Source organism: Phodopus roborovskii, unplaced genomic scaffold (assembly GCF_943737965.1).
Source record: "Phodopus roborovskii unplaced genomic scaffold, PHOROB, whole genome shotgun sequence".
NCBI classification, from domain to species: Eukaryota; Metazoa; Chordata; class Mammalia; order Rodentia; family Cricetidae; genus Phodopus; species Phodopus roborovskii.
In genome coordinates this window covers 3,519,261-3,539,936 of record NW_026126416.1, presented here as the reverse complement: position 1 = coordinate 3,539,936, position 20,676 = coordinate 3,519,261, and the positions used below count along the sequence as shown (strand labels likewise).

The window sequence follows — 20,676 nt, the reverse complement described above, 5'->3', positions numbered from 1 at the left end:
CACACACATACACACACACACACACACACAAGCACAATTTTGTTAAAAAAAAGGAATAAAAACATGAACCATGTTCACAAGGAGAAAATGGAGAAGCCATCAAGGCTTGCAAAAAGGCAAGTTTCACCTTGAAAATTATTTACGCATTTACATTCAGGCCCTTGCTTTGTACTTTACAAATCATGACATCGGCTTATGCCCCCACAAATACATGCAAGTATGAAATGTCAGTTATTATAAGAGAAGCTGTTTGAAAATGAATATAAATTCATCTCAGCAGTTTGGTGGATTGTTGGGGGGGGGACATAGCACTAGCCAATAAATAAATGTCCCTGGCTGCCCAATGGAGTTGTACAGAGCCCTGGGGACTCTTGGCCCACAGCGTCTTTACCTGCAGTGCACCACAATGGGGCCACTGAAGAAGTTGCTGAAAGCATTAACCCTCCGCCGGAGTTTGAGGAGCAGGTGGGGGTCTTCGGGAACCCCGTGGTCTGGCCAGCTGGTAAACTGGATATGAGTCACGTCTCTTCCAGTTGTTTTCTCCTTTTTCTAGTTGAGAGATAATGCATTCTTTGAGACGGTTTCTTTCAAAGTGAACTCGGTGAGATAGATAGATAGATGATAGATAGATAGATAGATAGATAGATAGATAGATAGATGATAGATGATAGATGATGATAGATAGATAGATATAAATAAGAAGAGGATCTGTGTAACTATCCACAAATCTTTGTTTCAAAAGCTTTCTTTCTTTGTTTTCCAGGATTGAATTCCCTGTCCCATGAGAAGTCACACTAGACTCAGATGCAATACCCAGTAAAACAGTGATAAGCAGAGCGAGGAAGAGTTAGGAAAGAAGAAACTTCTCACACTTTCTGTGATATAAAACCAAAATTAAAAATAATGAAATAAAATAAAAAAAGAGACTAAAAAAGGGAGTGGAGAGATGTTTGGAAACTAAGTAAACACTATCCTCACAATGTTTTAGAATTCATCTACTTGGGTTCCTAGCAAGTTATTTCCTACATGAAGAAAGTATAATTAATTATTTGGTTTACATTCTATTCTACAGTTTATTATCTACTTTGTGTATGTATGTATGTGTGTGTGTGTGTGTGTGTGTGTGTGTTTGTGTGTGTACATGTGTGTATATGATTGCTAATACCCAAGAGCAAGAGCAGAGCAGCAAAGAGGGTTTTAGGAGAAATAACTAGCAAATGTGGTTGTTCGGTTTTTGTTTTCCTGAAGAAAATGTATCTGAGCTTTGCACAAATAATAAGTCCAGATTACCAAAACAAAACAAACAAGCAAACGAAAAACCCCCAACAGATAAAATTCAAAGAAAAGAGGAACTCAAGTAGAGTATGCAAGTTTAAATCGCACTCTTAAGATATACATGGTGAATCAATGAGTCTACATACTTAAATGTGTTGTTACAACCAGAGCAGTACTCCATTACTCGTGACAGGACATTGCTATCGCTGTAAAATGAAAGCCTGAACCCATCTGACTCCCCATTTGAAACCCTCCAGCCTAAGGCAGCCACCAATCTGTTTTCTGCATTTATAGACTCCTCTATCTGGAATTCTCCTGGAAATGGGAATGTGTAATAAGAGATGATCCTCTATTTCAACTCTTTCCAAGGCCACACCGACCTCATTCTTTGTTGAGCTGAATTCTCTCTCTCTCTCTCTCTCTCTCTCTCTCTCTCTCTCTCTCTCTCCCTCTCCCTCTCTCAGCTGTATAGTTGTAATTTGCTACTTCTGAAAATGCTCGTGTGATGTGCCATTTTTAAAATACACTTTCCATAAGACAGACTACTGATACTGACAGGCAGGTTTGGATTTTCCATTTAACCTTGTCACTGGCTCAGTACATCTTGAGAACCCTCCCGTTGCTACTTCAGAGGTCCAGCATAAGGGACGCTATGATCGGTGTAGACAAACAATGCATTGATCAGCAATCTAAATTTTATCTGCTTAGCTCTCACAGTTGCTTCAACCTGTTTCTTTCCCCTAAAGGTCATTAAAAGTGATCTTTCCCAGATGTGTCTAAGCTCTTCACGGTTAATATTCCTTAGCTGTAGTTTTATTAAAAAAAAAAAAAAAAAGCCACACCAATCGAAAAGTTATGTAATGAAGCACAAAACTCACATTTGTGATGCTCAGCTTCTGAATGATGTAATCGGGACATCTTTTGTGTTCATTGATCTTTACAACAATATCTCTGAAATCCCGGGTACCTTCCTCCATGCATGGCCAGTATTCTGCACACTTGTTCTACAGTTTCAAAGAATAAAAATAAAATAATTGATGACTCCGGTGTATCGTAAAACAGTTTCTGTTGCTCCTAAAACACCAGCAATCAAAAATCTATTCAACTGATACTCCCCTGAAACGTTGCATGTGTTTTTAGTAATACGTGCACCTTGAACTGAAACGGGTCCTATTTCCCACTAATGTTTCTGGATGGGTTTATCTTAACCGATCAGCAGAAGGACAATCTGCCCAGCCCTCATCACCTATAATTACAAGAAGACTGCAAAAATTGATGAGGGAAAAGTAGCGCATTTACACGTGGTCACTTTCAGGCTCAGGAAAACAGAGCCTTTTACTTCTCTCAAAGTAGATAATAATGTGTGTGATAATCTGTAATTTGTAATTACGTGTGTGCACACTATTTATCCAAGGCTGGTCACCTTTGCTGCGGCCATTCACAAATAGTTATGAAGGTAGCAAGTTACAGTGTACAGAATTACGGAACTTACCACAATGCCAAATAAATGCCTCAATGTCAATTCGCTTGACTATTTTGTGCACACACACGCATGCATGCACGCATGCATGCACACACACACACACACACACACACACTTTGTATACAGATTTAGGTTTTCTACTTGCACGGAAATGTAAATAAAATATCAACAGGGTTAAAACAGAGCACTGTCTGTATTACTCATGCCAGGTGTAGCTCGCCATGCCCTAAGTTCCAACCTCAGCTTTCTGGGCTCTTACCCGGTTTCCTTCTTCACATCGTGTGACCATGACGATAACTGTGGCTTTTTGTTCCCAGATCATCCTCCAGAAGTCATCAAGCGTCTCATCCCGGGGTCCTAGAAATTAAGTACAAGTTTCCAGGTACTTTCTCAGAAATGCTAATAAAACACATTTCTGGGAGCGACTCTAGCGTTTGCAATAAATTACCTTGTGCAGCGATGTATTTCCTTGGTTCTTTGAAGCCCTGATCAAAACACACAAAGGGAAGAGCCATTTATAGAACACTTGTTCATTTTACATGCAAAATTGTGAATTCTAAAGAGTCGATGTTGCTCTATCATGGTTGTAAACATGTCTGGCCATTTTTAGATCATTGTAGGGGGGTATCACTGTACAATGAGACATTTAATGGTGCTGAACAGGTTAGCTACCATTTGCAAACAACATTCATGACCTACATATATTTTTTCCGTATAATCCAAACAGCTTTTATAATTAGACTTCATCTCATCTGGGATGGTGCAGCAATTAGTGAGATGAACCCAGACTTTCCTCATTTATAAACTGCTTGCCCTACAGTACCTTCCGCTATTTAAACATTTTTTTTTCAGCCATGGAGCTCTTTTTCAGAGTTTCCAAGTCATTTTCTTGCAACAAATCCCTCTGGGAACACACCTACACTTCCACATATTAACTGTTGCTGGAACATGCTTTGGATTCCCTAGAGTCCTTTTATGCCATTCCGGATATGGAAAATAAAAACATTCATTATCTGTAATGACTGCTTTCTCTGCCCCACTAAGACAAGGAAGCCATGCAGACACAGATGAGATATGCCAATTCCTTGCAAAATACCCCCAAACACTGTAAACTTACCCTAGCAAAGGGAAAAATACCATAGGAAGAGATAGTGATGCCGTTGCTTAAAACTTTGCCTATCAGGTATATAAATCCTCACTTAATTTTACTAATCCTCATGACAGCATCAGTCATATGCACCTATTCATAAATTCTAGCAGTATGACAAGAACATACTTAGCAGCTGACAAGATCTGCTTTCCAGGGGGTTGGAGCTCAACTGGAGAAACGCAATTATAACTAGACCCCGCCATTAGCATACATAGTTAAGCAGAATGTGTAAGCTATTAATTGTTAGGGTCTACCTAAATCCTTACAAAAATCTCTAGCATTGCCATGTCTGCTCTCAGTTAGTCCTTTGAAGGACAAGATTTTCAGAAAACAGACTTGTTCACCACAACTGTGGCCTGCTAAGTTCACTTGCCGAAGCTCAGTTGAAAAGAAGGTGAATGTTATGACCAATGGCTAAGTTATGCGTGGCTTGCTCCTGGAAACAAGCTTTGCAGAGAACATGTAAAGCAGGAAAAATAACTTATACTATGGAGAGCATGCACACATTCAGGAGAATGGTTTTAATGGTTTTAAGTAAGACTATAGAAAGTGTTAGGTATCAAAAATATTTGATGAAAGACAGGTTTCAGATGGTATCTTCAGAAACCACCTGGGGATGCAATCGAGTTTGATTCCCCTAGACAAACTAAGACTATTTTACAGTGAACTGTGGATTATTTAATCAATACGTGGAAATCACTAAAAATTGATGACCGATAAACAGCAAATGCATCTAGAAAATTACAGCATGTTACCAAACAGACATGATCATTTGTGTCAATAATTTAGTTCTGGAAAGCCACACAATAAATATCTCAAAAGGTGACAGTATTAATGATTAAAACATAGATGTCAAAGGTGTATGAGTGATTCAACTAGAAAAAAATATCTACCTAAATTTGTTTTTATGTTTTTACATAGACTGTGCGTCGTGGTTGATTGAATTCTTGCTCCCAAATTTTGTATTTACCCTGGAACCCCAGAACGTGCCTTTAAATGAGAGTCATGTGGGTCTGTTAAAACGTGTCTTAAGAGTGACGATCAGTGCTCATATGAGTGAAGGGCCCTGGGTGTGAGGGTACAGGAGATAGGGCAGGCGCGGAAGCCGTGAGGCAGAGACAGAAACTGGAGAGGGGCAGCCATTAACCAGGGAAAATACGGATAGCCAGGAGGCCCCAGAAGCCAAAGGGTGACCATGTAGGATTTCTTTCCTCCCAGGCAGCTTGGAGTGAACATGGCTCTACTGATGACTTGCTTTGAAACTTTCTGGTTCAAGAACTTAGAGAATAGAGTCCTGGTACTAATGTGTGAAATTTTATTATGCTGGATCTCAGAAACTAATGCCTTTACGTGCGCGCGCGCGCACACACACACATACACACACTATAATAAGGTGAAATTTGACTTTCCACTTCAATAAAACGTTGCATATTCATGTGAGCAAAAGATAAATGGCCATAACAAAAGGACCTCAATTTCAACCATCCACCCTTCAGAAAAACTTGAGAATTCCATGCATATCAGCACATAGAAGAGCACATCACATACTTTGTCAAGGACTTATAGGAACGGGTTATGAGTTAGAGCAACTGCCGTGTGGACACGTTTAAATTATAATTATATAGGTTCCTTGGACCTGGAATTCCTCTTTTAGAAATCTATTCTATAGACAAATTAAAAGCCACAGTATAATAATATGGACCAAGAATACCACATCTCTCTTTTTTGGTGGTGGAAGTTTATAAGGCATACTTAATGTTCATTAATTATACCACGCATTAACAGAAAAACAAAAAGATCCAAAACCTGGCTTGGTCTGGAGTCAGCAAACTATGGCCTGTGATGTTTAACCTTTGTTTTATTTATTTGTTTTTTTACATATTTTAATTGCACAAGTATCTGAGTGTGCAAGTGCCTACAGAGGCCACAAGAGGGTGTCAGCTCCCTTTAATAGATGTTAAAGGTAGTGTGAGCTTCCTGATGTGAGTGGTGGGAACCAAACCTCGAAAACTCTGCAAGTAAGGCCAGTTCTCTTAACTGCTGTACCATCTCTCCAACTCCCCTTTCCCTGCACCCTGCACCCTGATGTTTAATCCTGAGTGTCAATTTGAGACAAACTACATGTCTGTGGGGGAGGGGAGGAGTATGAACGGAGGCTTAAATGAGGTAGGAAGACCCACCCTGATTGTAGGTAACTCTATTCTCCTGACAGAGATCCTGCACTGAATGAAAGAGAGGACAGGAAAGGAATTCTAGCATTTATCTTTCTCTGCTTTCCAGACTGCAGATACACTGAGGTCAGAACCCATACTCCCACAACCATGATGATGTGGTGTACCTCAAACCATGAGCCAAAATAAACCTTCCCTTCCTTAAGTGGCTTTTGTAACAGGAACAAGAAAGGTCTATTCAGGCCTGTGAGCAAATCCAACAAGATCTGACTTCATACCTAACGTGTTTCTGTCAGTGAGCTGTGTTATGTACTGTCACGGGAAGAGTTGAGTATTTGTGACAAAGACTAAGTATGCTCTCCAAAGTCAAAAGGAAGTGCTCCTTGGGCCGTTAGAGGAAGAGACTGCTAATCCTTCCCTCTAGAGTGTTATTATATATGTTATATGTAGAGGGAGAAAGATCTATGTGTATGTAAATATTTTAGATAGTTGTATATTATACTACACATAGTTATGCATCCTATATTTATGCTATACATACATGTATATATGTGCATGTGTTTTCATACAAAAAGTATCTCTATAGTGGGTATGCTTATACATGCATATTTAGAAAACAATACAGAATAAATTACAGTGTGAATATATTTATAATGAGAGCCATGGTGAATATTGGAGTTTTACTTTTCTCGTAAGAAACGCTGTGTAGACATGAAGACTCTACTGGTGGAAGGAAATGCTTGGTAGATCCAGTAAGGAGATGTTCTCAGACATATGTGTTTTTCTACTGTATGAAACTCTTTAACTCCTAGGAAGTACACTTATTTGAAAAATATATATGCCAAATCTTAAAATGGTTTCATAAATTTTTTTCTAGCTATTTACAGTTTGGATAACTACATGGGAACAATGAACAGCATCTACCACAGTGCCCTGTGTAACAGAAACATGGCAGTTTGGGGTCAGGCAGACCTGAATTGCATCTCAGTTAAAACCTTTACAGATTTCATTAGTTTCATAATAACTAAAGAACCTGAGCCTCCCGTGTCTCATGTATATGGTGGGCATAGTGCATTTAGCCGAAGAAATGCAGAGTTCTTACTTACGAGAAATGTTTTCAGAGATAATTGTCTTTAATGCACAGCAGAGAGTAGACTTTTATTTCCACTAAGAAGAAAGCCCCATTTCACACCTAGTACCAGCAAGCACACATGTAATGATTTTATTTGGTGTCAGTGATGTTATGGGCTTAACTTAGAAATATTTCTAATAACTTCTCTAAATTTTTGCAAAAACAGTGGAGGAACTAAATGGAACACATAAATACAAAGAAAATGAACATTTCTCACAACCAAAAGAAGCTCCAAGGTAACCCAGTGTAGGTACTCACATCAATGTAGCTAGCATTTATGTAAGTGGAGCCTGCATCTCCATTTATTTCAGAGAGTTCAACACGGTTGTAATCATCTGTTTAAAGAAAAGAAAAATTTAGTATTGAAATAACGAGTATCCATGCATTGTCAACATACAGAAACTTGGTTCCTATGTGAACTCACAGGGAAGGATGTCAACGTAACGGTTTTTATTCTGGTTGTGGAGCTTTCGGGCATCTTTGATAGAAAACTTGCTGAATACCCGTGGAATGCTCTGGAAGACACAAAGATTCTTGGGATTACAGAAGAGTCTAAAAAGAAGGAGGAGAAAGAGGAAGAGGATGGAGGGAAGAAGGGAAGAAGGAAGTTAGTTTTTCCTTTACCAGTCACCACTGGGGAATCAATGAGATGGTAACTTATAAATATGTCCTTTCTACTGGCAAACATGATACATAAAGGAGCTGGAATTAACTTTTTATGCATTTTCCAAAACCACATATTTCCTTTGAAAATTAATAACAGAATTAACTTTTTATGCATTTTCCAAAAACCACATATTTCCTTTGAAAATTAATAACAGAGCCATTAAATTATTAAATTAAAAGTTGATTTCAGAACAAAGTCATGTGAAAAATATACAATAATCAATATGCCACTCAAAACTTCAGTTCCTGACTGATCATTAGACTGTTACCTAGAACCAAGTATGTTTTGTGAGGAGACTTTGCGATCGGTTACAATGCACTAGGGCAGTATTCTATGATGTTTACCAGCTTCATACTGTGAATGGCTGGCCGTCTCTTATCTCTAAATACTGCAGGCACATATGCCTGTTGTTATATTGCTGTGTTCCGCGGGCAAAGGATTAAGGCAAAGGGTTTTGCAAATATACTTAAACATGGAATCATCTTGATGACCCTGTGGAGTTTCTTACCCTGTATCAACGATGACACATACCTGAAATTCAGCCAGAAAAAGTCTACCCTCATCAGCGATCTTCCTTTTATATGTTTCCAACAAAATGTCAGCGTGAATTGGCTCCACATCCATCAGCTGCTTTTCGTCATCTGTAAACAAGTCAAATTCAAAACCACTGTTGTGTCTGTCTGTCTGTCTGTAGGTTAGCTATGCATATGTTAATAGAGTTCACGTCTTGAACTCATTTCTCAACAGTTTTCTTTCTCCCTCCCTATCTTTGTAGGCAATTTCATTCACACGCAAGTGTTCGCCTATAAATTAAGGACTCGTAAATCTTGTACTTCAGTCTTTTTCTGACTTTGTACTATTCTCTTTACTAGAGTGAGCTTCTCCTTTTCCTATGCGTAGATAAAGAGTCCCTGACAAAATATCGACATCACCAGATGTTCATGTTTTTGCTTGGTATCATGTAGTTGATAGTAGCTGGCATATTTCTATATGCCATGATTATTATTTTTCTCGTCAACAACCTAACACATGCTAAATTTTTAATTTTGGTAAAATAATGTAATTGTACACATGATAAGAGAAAACGATTAATACTGTTTTATCTACCTTATCATCTTAATTTGGTTACACTCTACTGTCAAACGAATTATACTCATCTGCTGTACCTCAAGAATATTTTAAAAATTAAATACATCGTGAGATAACTTTCTGTGATTAAAACAAAGAATGCAGATGGATATTGAGCATTCCCTTTCTTTCTATTATGAAAAAGTTTCATAGGGATCTTGAAAAAACATAGGTTTGTACTAAATACACTTGTTATTTGATCATATTTTATGTGTATGTTTTGTCCACATTTATGTATGCGCACACAACCATGCAGCTCCCACATAGTCCAGAGGAGGGTATCTGCTCTGCTAGATCTGGAGATCAGGGCAGTTGTGAGCAGCTAAGAGAATGATGAGAACTAATGTAGGTCTTCTGCAAGAGCAGCCAATGATTTTAAAAGGTTAAGAAGGTTTGTGCCAGCCTGGCAGGGGTGGCAAATGCCTTTAATCCCAGCACTTGGTGGGCAGAGGCAGACAAATCTCTGTGAGTTCAAGGTCAGCATGGTCTACCAAATGAAATCCAGGCCAGCCAGGACTACACAGAGAAATCCTGTGTCAAAAAACCAAATAAATAAATAATAATAATAAAAAAAAACAAAAAGAAACTTTGTGCCATCATGCAAATGTTTCTCTTACTCTCTTCTGTTTCTGGTTCTTTCTCCGGGTGTCATGGTAACTGTGCCCATTGTCAAATGAAGGAAGAAGCTGTCCATGAGTGTGTCATTTTTATCTAACTACTCACAGATCTTTGCTCCCAAAGGCAATTACCACTTTGGCTAGTTGCAGTAAGCAAGTAGTTCCTTTTGGTGATGGGAGATGCCTGGAACTCATCCATGCTGAACTGAGGGCTTTGTTTAGAGTAAGTTCTAAACTCTTCCCCCCCAGTTGCAACTGGTACTAATTACAAGATGAAACATCTGATACTTCCAACCAACCTTAACTGGTGGAAGTGTACCCTGCCCCTCTGCCCAGGTATGATCATTCCTTTGTCCCTCCTTCTCCTCAGGGTAGAACAGAACCAACACTCTAGAAATGTTACTTTGTCCACTCACTGACACGCACTGAATTTCATATACTCACCCTGGCACTGGGAAAAAAAAAACACCAGGAAGAGAGAGACAGACAGAGAGAGAGAGAGAGAGGGAGAGAGAGAGGACCATCCCACCTTCCGAAAGTCTACAACCTACTTATGTCAGCAAAGACATGAACAAATACAAGTATGGAGTTGTGGTGCAGTCTCTAACAGAAAGTACAACAAAGGATCTCTGGGGACAAGCCCAAAAGCTGCTGTACACGAACTTGGTTCCTCCTGTTGTCAGAAGAAAACCCTTCACACGGGAGGCAACAAAAGATAGAGAAGTGCCCTGAAGTTCTGTGTCTCATGTAATGGAAAAACGAGCTACATTGATCATCGTAAGCCTAGTTTAAAAATCTTTAATGGTTGGCTTTTATTGGTTCTGTCTCTAAGTTATGTAAAATTGGCCAGGTGTTGGTGGTGCACGCCTTTAATCCCAGCACCGGGGAGGCAGGAGCAGGGGGATCTCTGTGAGTTCGAGGCTAACCTGGACTACAGAGTGAGTTCCAGGACAGGCTCCAAAGCAATACAGAGAAACCCTGTCTCAGAAAAAGAAAGAAAGAAAGAAAGGAAGGAAGGAAGGAAGGAAGGAAGGAAGGAAGGCAGTGTCTATCTTACTCATCACTGGGCCTTCAGTGAGAAGGCCTGCCAACCCACTCTGGAAAAACCTGACCAGATTCCACATCACCTCATCACTATGGGACACCATCTACTCTCCTAGTCTCCCTTACTCACTAGTTGGTCTGATGTTTCCCAGCAGCCTTGGCCAACCAAATTCCTGCACCCTCCACAGCCAATTGTCTACCATTTTTCTTTATACAGAACTATGCACATTAAATAGCTATAACGTTTATCAAATAGTTCTTACTCATCAATACACTTGGATTCCTGTATCAGTCCCAAACCTTGAAGGGCAGAGACCATGGCCTGTCCCTGTGGTACATTCAGTACCATGGACAGTATTTGTGATACCTCAAAAACTTCACATAAATAAATTTGTTTCAACGCGCGTCGATAGATAAGGTCAAGATTTAATTAAAGATGCACAGCCCTTGTTTTTTTTTACTAAGAAAATGTAAATTCAGAGAAATGGTATTCACCAGTAAAAATTACTTATACTCACCCCTTTCGACGAGTTCCTGTTGTTCGTCTAAATTACTGTGAAAATAAAGAAAGATGGGTTTCTGTATTTGTAAGGACACGGCATCCAGTTGGCATTCAGCCTAACTGAGCAAACGCTGTTTTGTAAATGTACCGAGAGAAGGAGGAAATAGAGGGGAGGCTAACAGGATGGGGTAGAGGGGAACAGGAGAGGAGGCTGGAAGGATGGAAAACGGAAGAGGTAAAACAGGGACTTGGAGGAGACTGAAGAAACCAAGGGAGCAGAGGAAGCAATCAAGAGTTGCCTGTAAAGTTCAGAAGAGTAAGAGTTAAGTGAATTCTCCCCTTTTTCATAAATATTTGTCTTCTTGGACAAAGAAATAAACACACTTCCCAGAACTTCCCTCATTTTGCACTTGCTGTCTGCAGGTTACTTTCATCTACTGAGGATTAAAAGAGAAGGTACACATTCTTCATGCTGGTTATCAAAACAAGCCCACAATGTCAATAGCAAAGGCAGAGAACGTAAGTGCTTACAGTAAGCCAATAACTCCATGTTAAGTCATTAACATCCGAATTGAAGTTCATACCGTCTTCTCTAGTCCATTGCTCCATTAATGCATTTTGAACAACAGTCCCGTGACATTATTACAACTACTACTGCCTCCCCACTCAAAATTTAATTGTCTCTTACCTGGATCTTTTCTTACGCAGGTCATAGATTTTATACAGGACAACAAGCAGGGCTATTGATGTCACAATAATCAGAAACACCAGGAATATAATCAGTGCTCTAGCATTATCTAGAAAATGGGAAGTGACATACAAGGGATTATTGTGTTGTATGCTTTGGTAGACAATGTGAGTGACCCTCATGAACTAGGATTTTAGTAATTTTCATTTATGGTGAAGATTCTAAGCAAAAAAAAATTATAGAATAAGATGAAATACATTAAAATCTCGATTTTGCAATGATGGGCTCTGTTATTTCAAAATTCCCAGGGCATTTATATTTAAAGAGACTAATTAGAATATAGATGAGCACTTCCTTTTCTTTTCATTAAATACTGTACTTTTGTAGAAAACTATCATTTAGATTTAATTCCCTTTCAGAGAGTCATTTTAAAGGGATCAATGAGGTAATGCAGTTATTACAGCTTTCAGAAAGAAACTCATAGTTTACCATTGAGCACAGAAGTGGGTAGCCTCCTAAGGGATTCATAAAAGCTTCTTCCCCACAAAGATAAATCTCTTCCATGCTCATTGGGGAATAAAACCAATTAACCAGGAGACAAAATTTATTTCATTTGACAGTGAGGATTAACACTTTCCCTAGCTTGAGTTTTCACGAAGAATCTATGTAAATCACAAGTATAGGGTTAGCAGAGCAAAGTAGGGTTGGCAATATCTTTATCCTGGGTTATGTGCCATCCTTTTAATGCACACGATGGAAATGCAATAAACCCAGGCAGTGACATCAAAGTTTGAGCCCCAGAGCCAGGCTGTTGAGCTTCTAACCTTAGTTCTTACTTCCTGAAATAGAATCCTATTACTTTTGCACCTTGGATCCTTAATTCAAGGCCAACTAGTATGATTCCAGTAAATGGGAGACTATGTAGAACCCTGTGTTTGTGTGTGTGTGTGTGTGGGGGGAGAGAGAGAGAGAGAGAGAGAGAGAGAGAGAAAGTGCTTTATTGTTTGTAATGATGCTCCAGATCTATAAGGTATCTTAGAAATCAGAGTATAATCAAAACACACATTTGTAGCATATATATGCGTGTGTGTGTGTGTGTGTGTGTGTGTGTGCATACTTATATCAAACATCACTGTCACATTTAAAGGAGCTACCAAAAATACCTGTCTGTGCAAACAAATACTCTTAAAATTTGTGATGAAGGCAACATCCACTTAGAGACTAAGTGATCAAATCCATTAATTAAAATTTCATGGCACTGTATTTTAATCTGTGTTTACTCGGAGGTTTTTGAAAATTGCAGGTACTTATAAAATATGTACAAGCAACTAAGGAGTCAAAAATAGCACAGCTTTGCTCAAACAAATGTATACGCATAAAAAAATATAGCAGGACGACTTACAAGATGTTGATTGATTTTCAGCCACTGCCTTTCCCTGATACACTCCATTGTGAAAAGAGACCTAAATATCAGTTTTTAAAAAAAAAAGAAAAAGAAAATAATTTAGTTTTCTACTGTACGTGTGCATGGCACCTTATAAAATGTGCATTGTTTTTCATAAAATGCTGCTTCTTTTTCGTTGAAAACCTCTGAGCCAAATCTGAAACTGTAAGATCATTTCGTCGTACCCACACACAAACATGAAAAAGGGTCTTACCTATCTCAGGAACGGCATCGATAACAAATGGAAATTGGGAAACACAGTTCAGGAAACGAAATGCAGAGTTAATAATTTTTTAAGGTATAGTAAGCAGACAAAAATAAAGTCTATTAGTAGGCCTGCAGGTTCGCATTTTATTTTTGAAGTCATAAGAGATGTGTGCAGAGTGTGCATATTATGAGGGTGAAAGACATGAACAAATGACAGTGTGGGAATAATTAGCATAAACATCTAGAGCTCATAAAATTTAATACAAATAAAGAAAGTAAGCTTGATATGGCGGGACACTGAAAGGGTTAATGAAAGAAGACTATGGCTGTCACATAAGTTATGTAAAAATAGATGTGAATACCATCACTACAGGGAACTAACATGATATGAGAACCCTGAAAAACATACACAGAAGCCTTCACTCCCCCAAGCGAGGGTAGGATTTCACAATTTTCATGAACAAAATTGTACCAACTACCTCTTATAAAGCAAAAAAATTCACAGCGTTAATGGAAATGTATCACTCCTCCAAGTATCCATTATAGATTCTTTAGATGTAATCAAGGTGTAAAAGAAAATATCAGAATGAACAATGCACTTCAAGAATTCAGTACTTTCTGTGTGTAGGCAGGCAACGTAACCCACAAGCCGTGTCAGAACAGGATATAAATTTTTCCGAACCACAGCAACAATGACCATAATTATTTTTCATAAGAGGCAAAGATGCAATCAGAAAAACATCAAAACAAGTCACTAGAAATAAACTATTAGTAATAAAACATTGTAGTGGACTTGGTAATACTAAATAAATATGAGATGATTACACCTTCATGAGAATGCGTATGTTGTCTTAGGGTCATAACTGCATGGGGAAATAAGTTATGATGAATGAAATGGAGAAAAAACGAGATCTGCTTGTATAGTATGTTTATAATGTTCACTCATATATCCCAGAATAATTTATAACATAAAGAGAATCCTAGCAAGAAAAGCTGTAGTGAGATGTCCACCCCGCACCTGTGGCACTGACCACGCCCATTGGGGGTTGGGGTGGGGACAGGTGTGGGCGTGACCTGGGGGAACTGGGTCTAGTGTCCTGGACCCCATCACTCTCTCTTGCTTCCTGGTCGGGGGTGGGGGAGGGAGACAGAGAGAGCATCCTGAGGCATCCTTGGGACCGGAACCTGCTGGTGGTCATCTGTTTCTGCTGTAAGTGATTTTTTTTTCCCTGAATAAACATCCATCAGCTTATTTTTTTCCCCAAATTCTTATTTATCCATGATATCTGGTGTCAGAGAAGCTAGAAGCTTTAACAGCTAAATGCTGGACATAGCGAAGAATCAACAAGCCCTTGGAATTTTCCTGTATTTGTTATCAAAAAGAAATCTGGTAAATGGAGATTGCTTACAGACCTGAGAACCATCAATAAAGTTATCCAGCCAATGGACTCTCTACAGCCTGAAATGCCCTTACCTTCTTTGTTACCTAAAGAATGGCCTATTATAGTTATTGATTTAAAAGATTGCTTCTTCACTATACTTTTACAAGAACAAGATAAAGAAAAATTTGCCTTCATGGTACCTAATTGAATAATTCTCAGCCCGTCCAAAGATATCAATGGGAATGCTAAATAGCCCCACCCTATGCCAATATTTTTTACAAAAACCTTTGGAAATAATTCATAAACAGTTTCCACAATCCATAATTTACCATTAAATGGATGATATATTGTTGGCTGATTCTAAAGTAAAACTATTTTTTAAAAATAATTGAGGAAGTAAAGGAAATTTTACCTCGCTGGGGATTACAAATTGCACGCAAAAAAATACAAAGAGGAGATACTATCAATTACTTAGGATATAAAATAGGTCTACAGAAATTAAACCACAAAAAGTACAGATCAGGAGAGATCGTTACCAGATTCTTAATGATCTTCAAAAATTACTAGGATCTCTCAACTACAGACCATTATTGGAGTAGAAGGGAATGATTTGAAAAACTTGAAAATGGCCCCAAAAGGGGACAATAACTTAAATAGTCTGTGAATACTATCAGCTGAAAAGGAATTAGAATGGGTAGAAAAGAGGATACTAGAGGCACATATGCACTATGTGGATCCAAAACTAGACTGTATTCTGGTTATATTACCATCTAGAGAATACCCTTCAGGAATTTTGATGGAGAGGGAAGATATCATATTAGAATGGATAAAAACCTAAAAATGTACACAGAAAAGGTCTCTGACTTGATTTTAAATGGTAAATTAAGACAGGACGGGATCCAGCAGAAATTATAAAATATAATGAATATCGGCAGAGAGCTTGCAGTAACTTTTTGGGAATGATTAGCAACAATTATTCCAAAAGTAAGGAGAATCAAATTAATAAAGAAAATTATTTGGATCCTTCCATGCATTGTAAGAAAAACACCAATCTCTGGAGTTCCTACATTCTATACAACAAATGCAAACAAATCAGGTAAGGCAGCCCTTATAACTCCGTACAAAAGGCAGAATTGTATGCCATTCTCATGATACTTACGGATTTTACAGAACCTCTCAATATAGTTACTGACTCTCAATATTCAGTCATCTTACATATTGAGAATGGAGGATGCTTTAGTAATAGCACATGTTCCTCCGTATGGAACATCCTTCAGGAAGATATAAATGGAATGCTCACTTGAAAAAAAAAAAAAAGCTATACTGCTGTATTAAAAGGATCAAAGGGGTTTTTAGAATACAAACCATCCCTAGACTATTTAAAGTTACACACACTGGAAAAGAGGGAAATATATTCAAAATGCAACAAAAGTTATCCATTCCATACAGATGTCAAGCCTATCTGTATATATTTTATTGAATCTGTATATATTTTATCCCTTTTGTGAATATCTACCCATGGAATTAATAAAATATTAAACTATTTACTCAATAATTCATTGAAGCAATAATGAACTATGAAAGAGGAGTGATAATTTGCCCCTTGGAATATGGAGAGTGTTTCGCACTAGAAAACCCATTACTGTAATTCACCACCATGAGCAAGTCAGCTACATAATTACCACTGTATCACCATTTAAAATAGCACCGTATCTATTTTTAATGGATTCCAAACTACTTGTGATGACTGTTATTGGTTGTCAATTTGACCACATCTGGAATTAACTAAAATCCAAGCAGCTAGGTACACTTGTGAAGGATTTTTTTTCTTGATTTATGTATTTGAGGTAGAAAGACCCACCTTAAATTCAGATTTTTTTAAGGTGGTAAGAGCCACCTTAAATGTGGGAAATTTATATAAAGGACACCAAAGAATGAAGCAAGGAAGCAATTGCTCTTTGCCTGCTTACTCTTTCTCTTGCTGGCAAGTCATTCTGTCACTGGCATTAGACTGAGATTCTGGCATTTACTAAAGACCAGTTGAGACATCCGGCCTCAAGGACTGCACAATTGCTGAATTCTTGGACTTTCCATTAGTAAGTAGCCATTGTTGGAATAGATGAACCACAGCCTGCAGGCTACTATGATAATTCCAATATATATATATATATATATATATATATATATATATATATATATATATTCATTCTGTTCTGTTACTCTAGAGAAGTATAACTAATACTTTTCTTCTTTAAAACTATAATCCTAAAAGCTTGTTACACAAAAAGTGACAAGAAGCCAATGAAGTCAATTATCACTATCATGTCGTGATAGTTAATGTCCATTGTCAAATTAACAGGATTTATAAACACCTATTTAAAAACTTCCTCAGAACATATCTATGAGGGAGTTTCGAGGTGGAGTTAGTTGAGGAGTCAGACCCACCCTAAATATGGGTAGCACCATTCCATGATAGACTTAAAAATAATGAGACTAAATAATAAGGACAACGTAGGCTTAACACTGATGTGTTGCTTTGTAGCTGTGGATAAAATATGGGCATCTGCCTCTTGGTCCTACCATCATCCATCCCTTCCTTATCATGATGGACCTTATCCCTGTCCAACTGTGAGAAAAATACGTTCTTCCTTAAGTCAATTTGTCAAGTATTGTTTGTAACAACAGGACAAGTAGCTGATATATTAAAGTAGGGGCTCAACAGATAAAACTGTTGGCAATCTGAATACAATTCCTTGAACCCATGGTAGAAGGAGAGACTTGACTTCCCAGAGATTTCCTCTAACTTCCATATATGCGCACTAGAGCATGTATTAACCACATTCACATACGTGTGTGCCTTCATAAATAAGGTAAACATTACGAAGAACATATCCTCCAAGGAATGATCTTTGCTGTGATACACCCAAAAGTGCATGACCCTCACTCCTTTGGAACTGCTTTGTGCAAAGGCGGAAGAGTTTGGAGAGTCAGTCTAGAGAAGTCCTCGAATGCTTTAAGTGGAGCATAATACACAATTTTGGTAAGAACCTGAAGTCCAGAATGCCAAGAGAATGACAAATAGTAAGTGCCCGGCTCATGGTGTTACAAGAGTTGCCGTGAACCAGGGCTGTAATGTAGCAGCTACATGGTACATTTTTAGCAAAGGATCTGGCTAGATTCTGTCCACAACTAAAGAAAAAGAGTAATAGTGAGCTAGAAAGAAATGTTTTAATCTCTTTGGTGGGGGAAATCTCATGGTAGTCCAGTGCTCAGGCTGTAGCATAGCTCCTGTTTACTGCTCTCATTCAGATCTCCAAGAAGGAAGAGGAGAAACATAAAGATGAGTTTTGTAGAGGAAGCGTGCAAGCAAGTTTAAAGAGCACCCAATAGGTGGAAGGTTATGAATTAAAGGCTATATGCTTGGGAAAGTAATGACAATTGGAAGCGTGACCTTACCAGAAATGTGTAGTCAGTTGAATAGTAGAGATTCTCTACATCGAATTTGCATGTGGTGCTGTTGAAATCTTTAAATAAAGAACCTCCACTTTTGACTTCCAAAATGTAAAATTTTCCAGGGCCATTAATTTCATTAGGAGGATCACACGTGACACTTATAAAATTTTCTGATTTCCTGATGGCTTTCAATCCATTGACCTTGCTTGGCGCTGTCAAAATAAAATGTGTGTCGTGTTTTAATCATTTGATGTATGGGGGAAGAAAAAAATGTAAATAACTTGAAACCTGTATAAACCAATTTAAATGTTGGTCTGCACATAGATGCAGTGCCTGTATTAAAACATCTAAAAATAAATCACCTCTTCATTAAGTATTAACATAGAAGGCATGCTGGAAGTCCCACGGGATTGCACAGTCCCTGTATAACAGGGTGTGGAACTGAACGGCATTGAAGAGTTAAAGGGGGAAGGGCAAAGAAGGATGCTGGGGAAATATGGAAGGTCTCCTGGACATCCCTGACCCTCCTCTCATGAGTATCCGAATCAGCACCAAGTGAGATTCTAGAATTAACAGATCACTTCCATTTGCTTTGACATCCCAGAAACCTGGGAAGGCAACAACATCATATGGATATAAGACTTGGAAAAAATTTGGATACTTTTATTGATTCTTCGAGAATGCCATACAATATATATTTGAGCTTGTTCATTCATACACACTCTGGTTTCTCCTCTCAGCATCTCCTCTTCCCTGCCTCCCATTTCCATTCAGCTCTGAGTTTATCCCTCTTCTTGCTAGTTACCGGGCTTGGGGCCTGTCCTAACGTGTGGTCAGCCTATCAAGGGTCATGTCTTTAAAAGAAACGGACACTCCTTCTCTAGTAGTTATCAAATGCCAACAGTTCCTGAGCTAGTGGTGGGGTAATGTGTACACTTTTCCTCTCTACACTGAGATTTTTAGGATTTAGACATGTAAAATCTGAGCCGAGGTGATGTGGAGAATGTTTTAACATTGACAACATTTTTTTTTTCCTTCAGGGATCTGGTGCTCATGTAGGTCCTATGGTCATAGATTCTACCATACCCCCCCCTGACTCTTTCTTATTCCCTGCCTTTTCAAAATGAGCAGCTTCCTTGGACACTAACCTAGCATTGTTTCTGGAAACTATGTGAACACCTATGTGAACACCACACTGGAAGCAAGACCATTGAAATTTCCAGTATAACACAACATTAAAAAAAGCTGTATATTATTAAATGTTTTGTTGTGTAACTATGAGTCGATGTTCCTGTAGGACATCTTGGTGAGGATAGTGTTTCTAGATAGCATAGCAAGAATTTTTAATCTAAGGTGATGAGGGGTTTAAATGCTCCACATCTTACGAAGCACGCTGGCTGATGGCATCTCCCGCCACATCTTACGAAGCACACTGGCCTCCTGCTTTTTTCCTTCAACCCTGTGACTATATCTGATAAATACAGTGAACCTCGACTAGCAGGTCTTAAACAATTATTTTTTTTAACGAAATCTAAGAATTTTAAATTTTAAATAATTTTAAACCTTAGATGTCAACAAACATGCCAGGCCATTGTATTTCCCAAAATAGAAAGATCAACGCATTGTACATGAAAATGGCTTTTATTGTTCCTTGCCATTCGTGGAAGGAACATTAAAGCAAAGAACTTACGAGCTGCTCTCGTCTGGAAGGAGCATGATTCAGCCCACCCATTGCGTTGCACTTTCCCAATGACATAGGCATACAGGGACACTCCATAATATGTGTAAGGTCTCAGGTGCTTTAGCTCAAAATGGATGTTATTCCTGGTTACATTTTCACATGTTTCTAAAATTAAAAAGAAAAAAAACACAATTTATTATGTTTCTGAAAGTCAGGATCCCTATACAGTGCATATAACTTGATTTTAACATTAGATCATTCCAGGCGAACTCCAAATACTGAATAAATTTATATAGAAAGACAAGTGCCACATATTGTCTTTCCCTTGTGTTCCTGGCTCCAAATTTTTAGAGCTGGAGTGACTGCAGGAACAAGGGGAAGACAAAGGGATTGGGGAGTGGGTTCTAGAGAGGAAGCAGCAGGGTAAAAAGGGAGGGAGGAGGATATAAAACACTGAGGATGCTTCTAGAAGACACAGGTGACCATTACTTTATATTTACCCGTAAGTTGAAGGTAAGTCCCTGTTGCCAATGACACCACATAATCCATGGGCCATGAGAATGAGGAAAGATCTGATGAGAAGTCAGAGCACTCAGTCTGGAACAGACCTGGAAACCTACTCTCTGAGGACCGGCTTTCATCAGAAGGTGAT

At 38.4% G+C, this 20,676-nt stretch overlaps 1 protein-coding gene across 4 annotated transcripts in view; it reads right to left on the bottom strand.

The window, feature by feature from the left end:
• The window catches only part of Ptprc (protein tyrosine phosphatase receptor type C), a 91,734-nt gene that overhangs the window by 13,599 nt on the left and 57,459 nt on the right, over positions 1-20,676 (bottom strand). For all 4 annotated transcript variants that reach the window (XM_051183188.1, XM_051183190.1, XM_051183189.1 and 1 more), the window contains 12 exons: positions 20,034-20,189; positions 18,347-18,555; positions 13,260-13,320; positions 11,858-11,966; positions 11,186-11,220; positions 8,410-8,519; positions 7,636-7,726; positions 7,470-7,546; positions 3,207-3,243; positions 3,018-3,115; positions 2,154-2,279; positions 392-549 (listed from right to left, as the gene is read on the bottom strand). In XM_051183188.1, the coding sequence (XP_051039145.1) occupies positions 392-549; positions 2,154-2,279; positions 3,018-3,115; positions 3,207-3,243; positions 7,470-7,546; positions 7,636-7,726; positions 8,410-8,519; positions 11,186-11,220; positions 11,858-11,966; positions 13,260-13,320; positions 18,347-18,555; positions 20,034-20,189 (1,267 nt within the window). The remainder of the gene's footprint in view (positions 1-391; positions 550-2,153; positions 2,280-3,017; positions 3,116-3,206; positions 3,244-7,469; positions 7,547-7,635; positions 7,727-8,409; positions 8,520-11,185; positions 11,221-11,857; positions 11,967-13,259; positions 13,321-18,346; positions 18,556-20,033; positions 20,190-20,676) is intronic.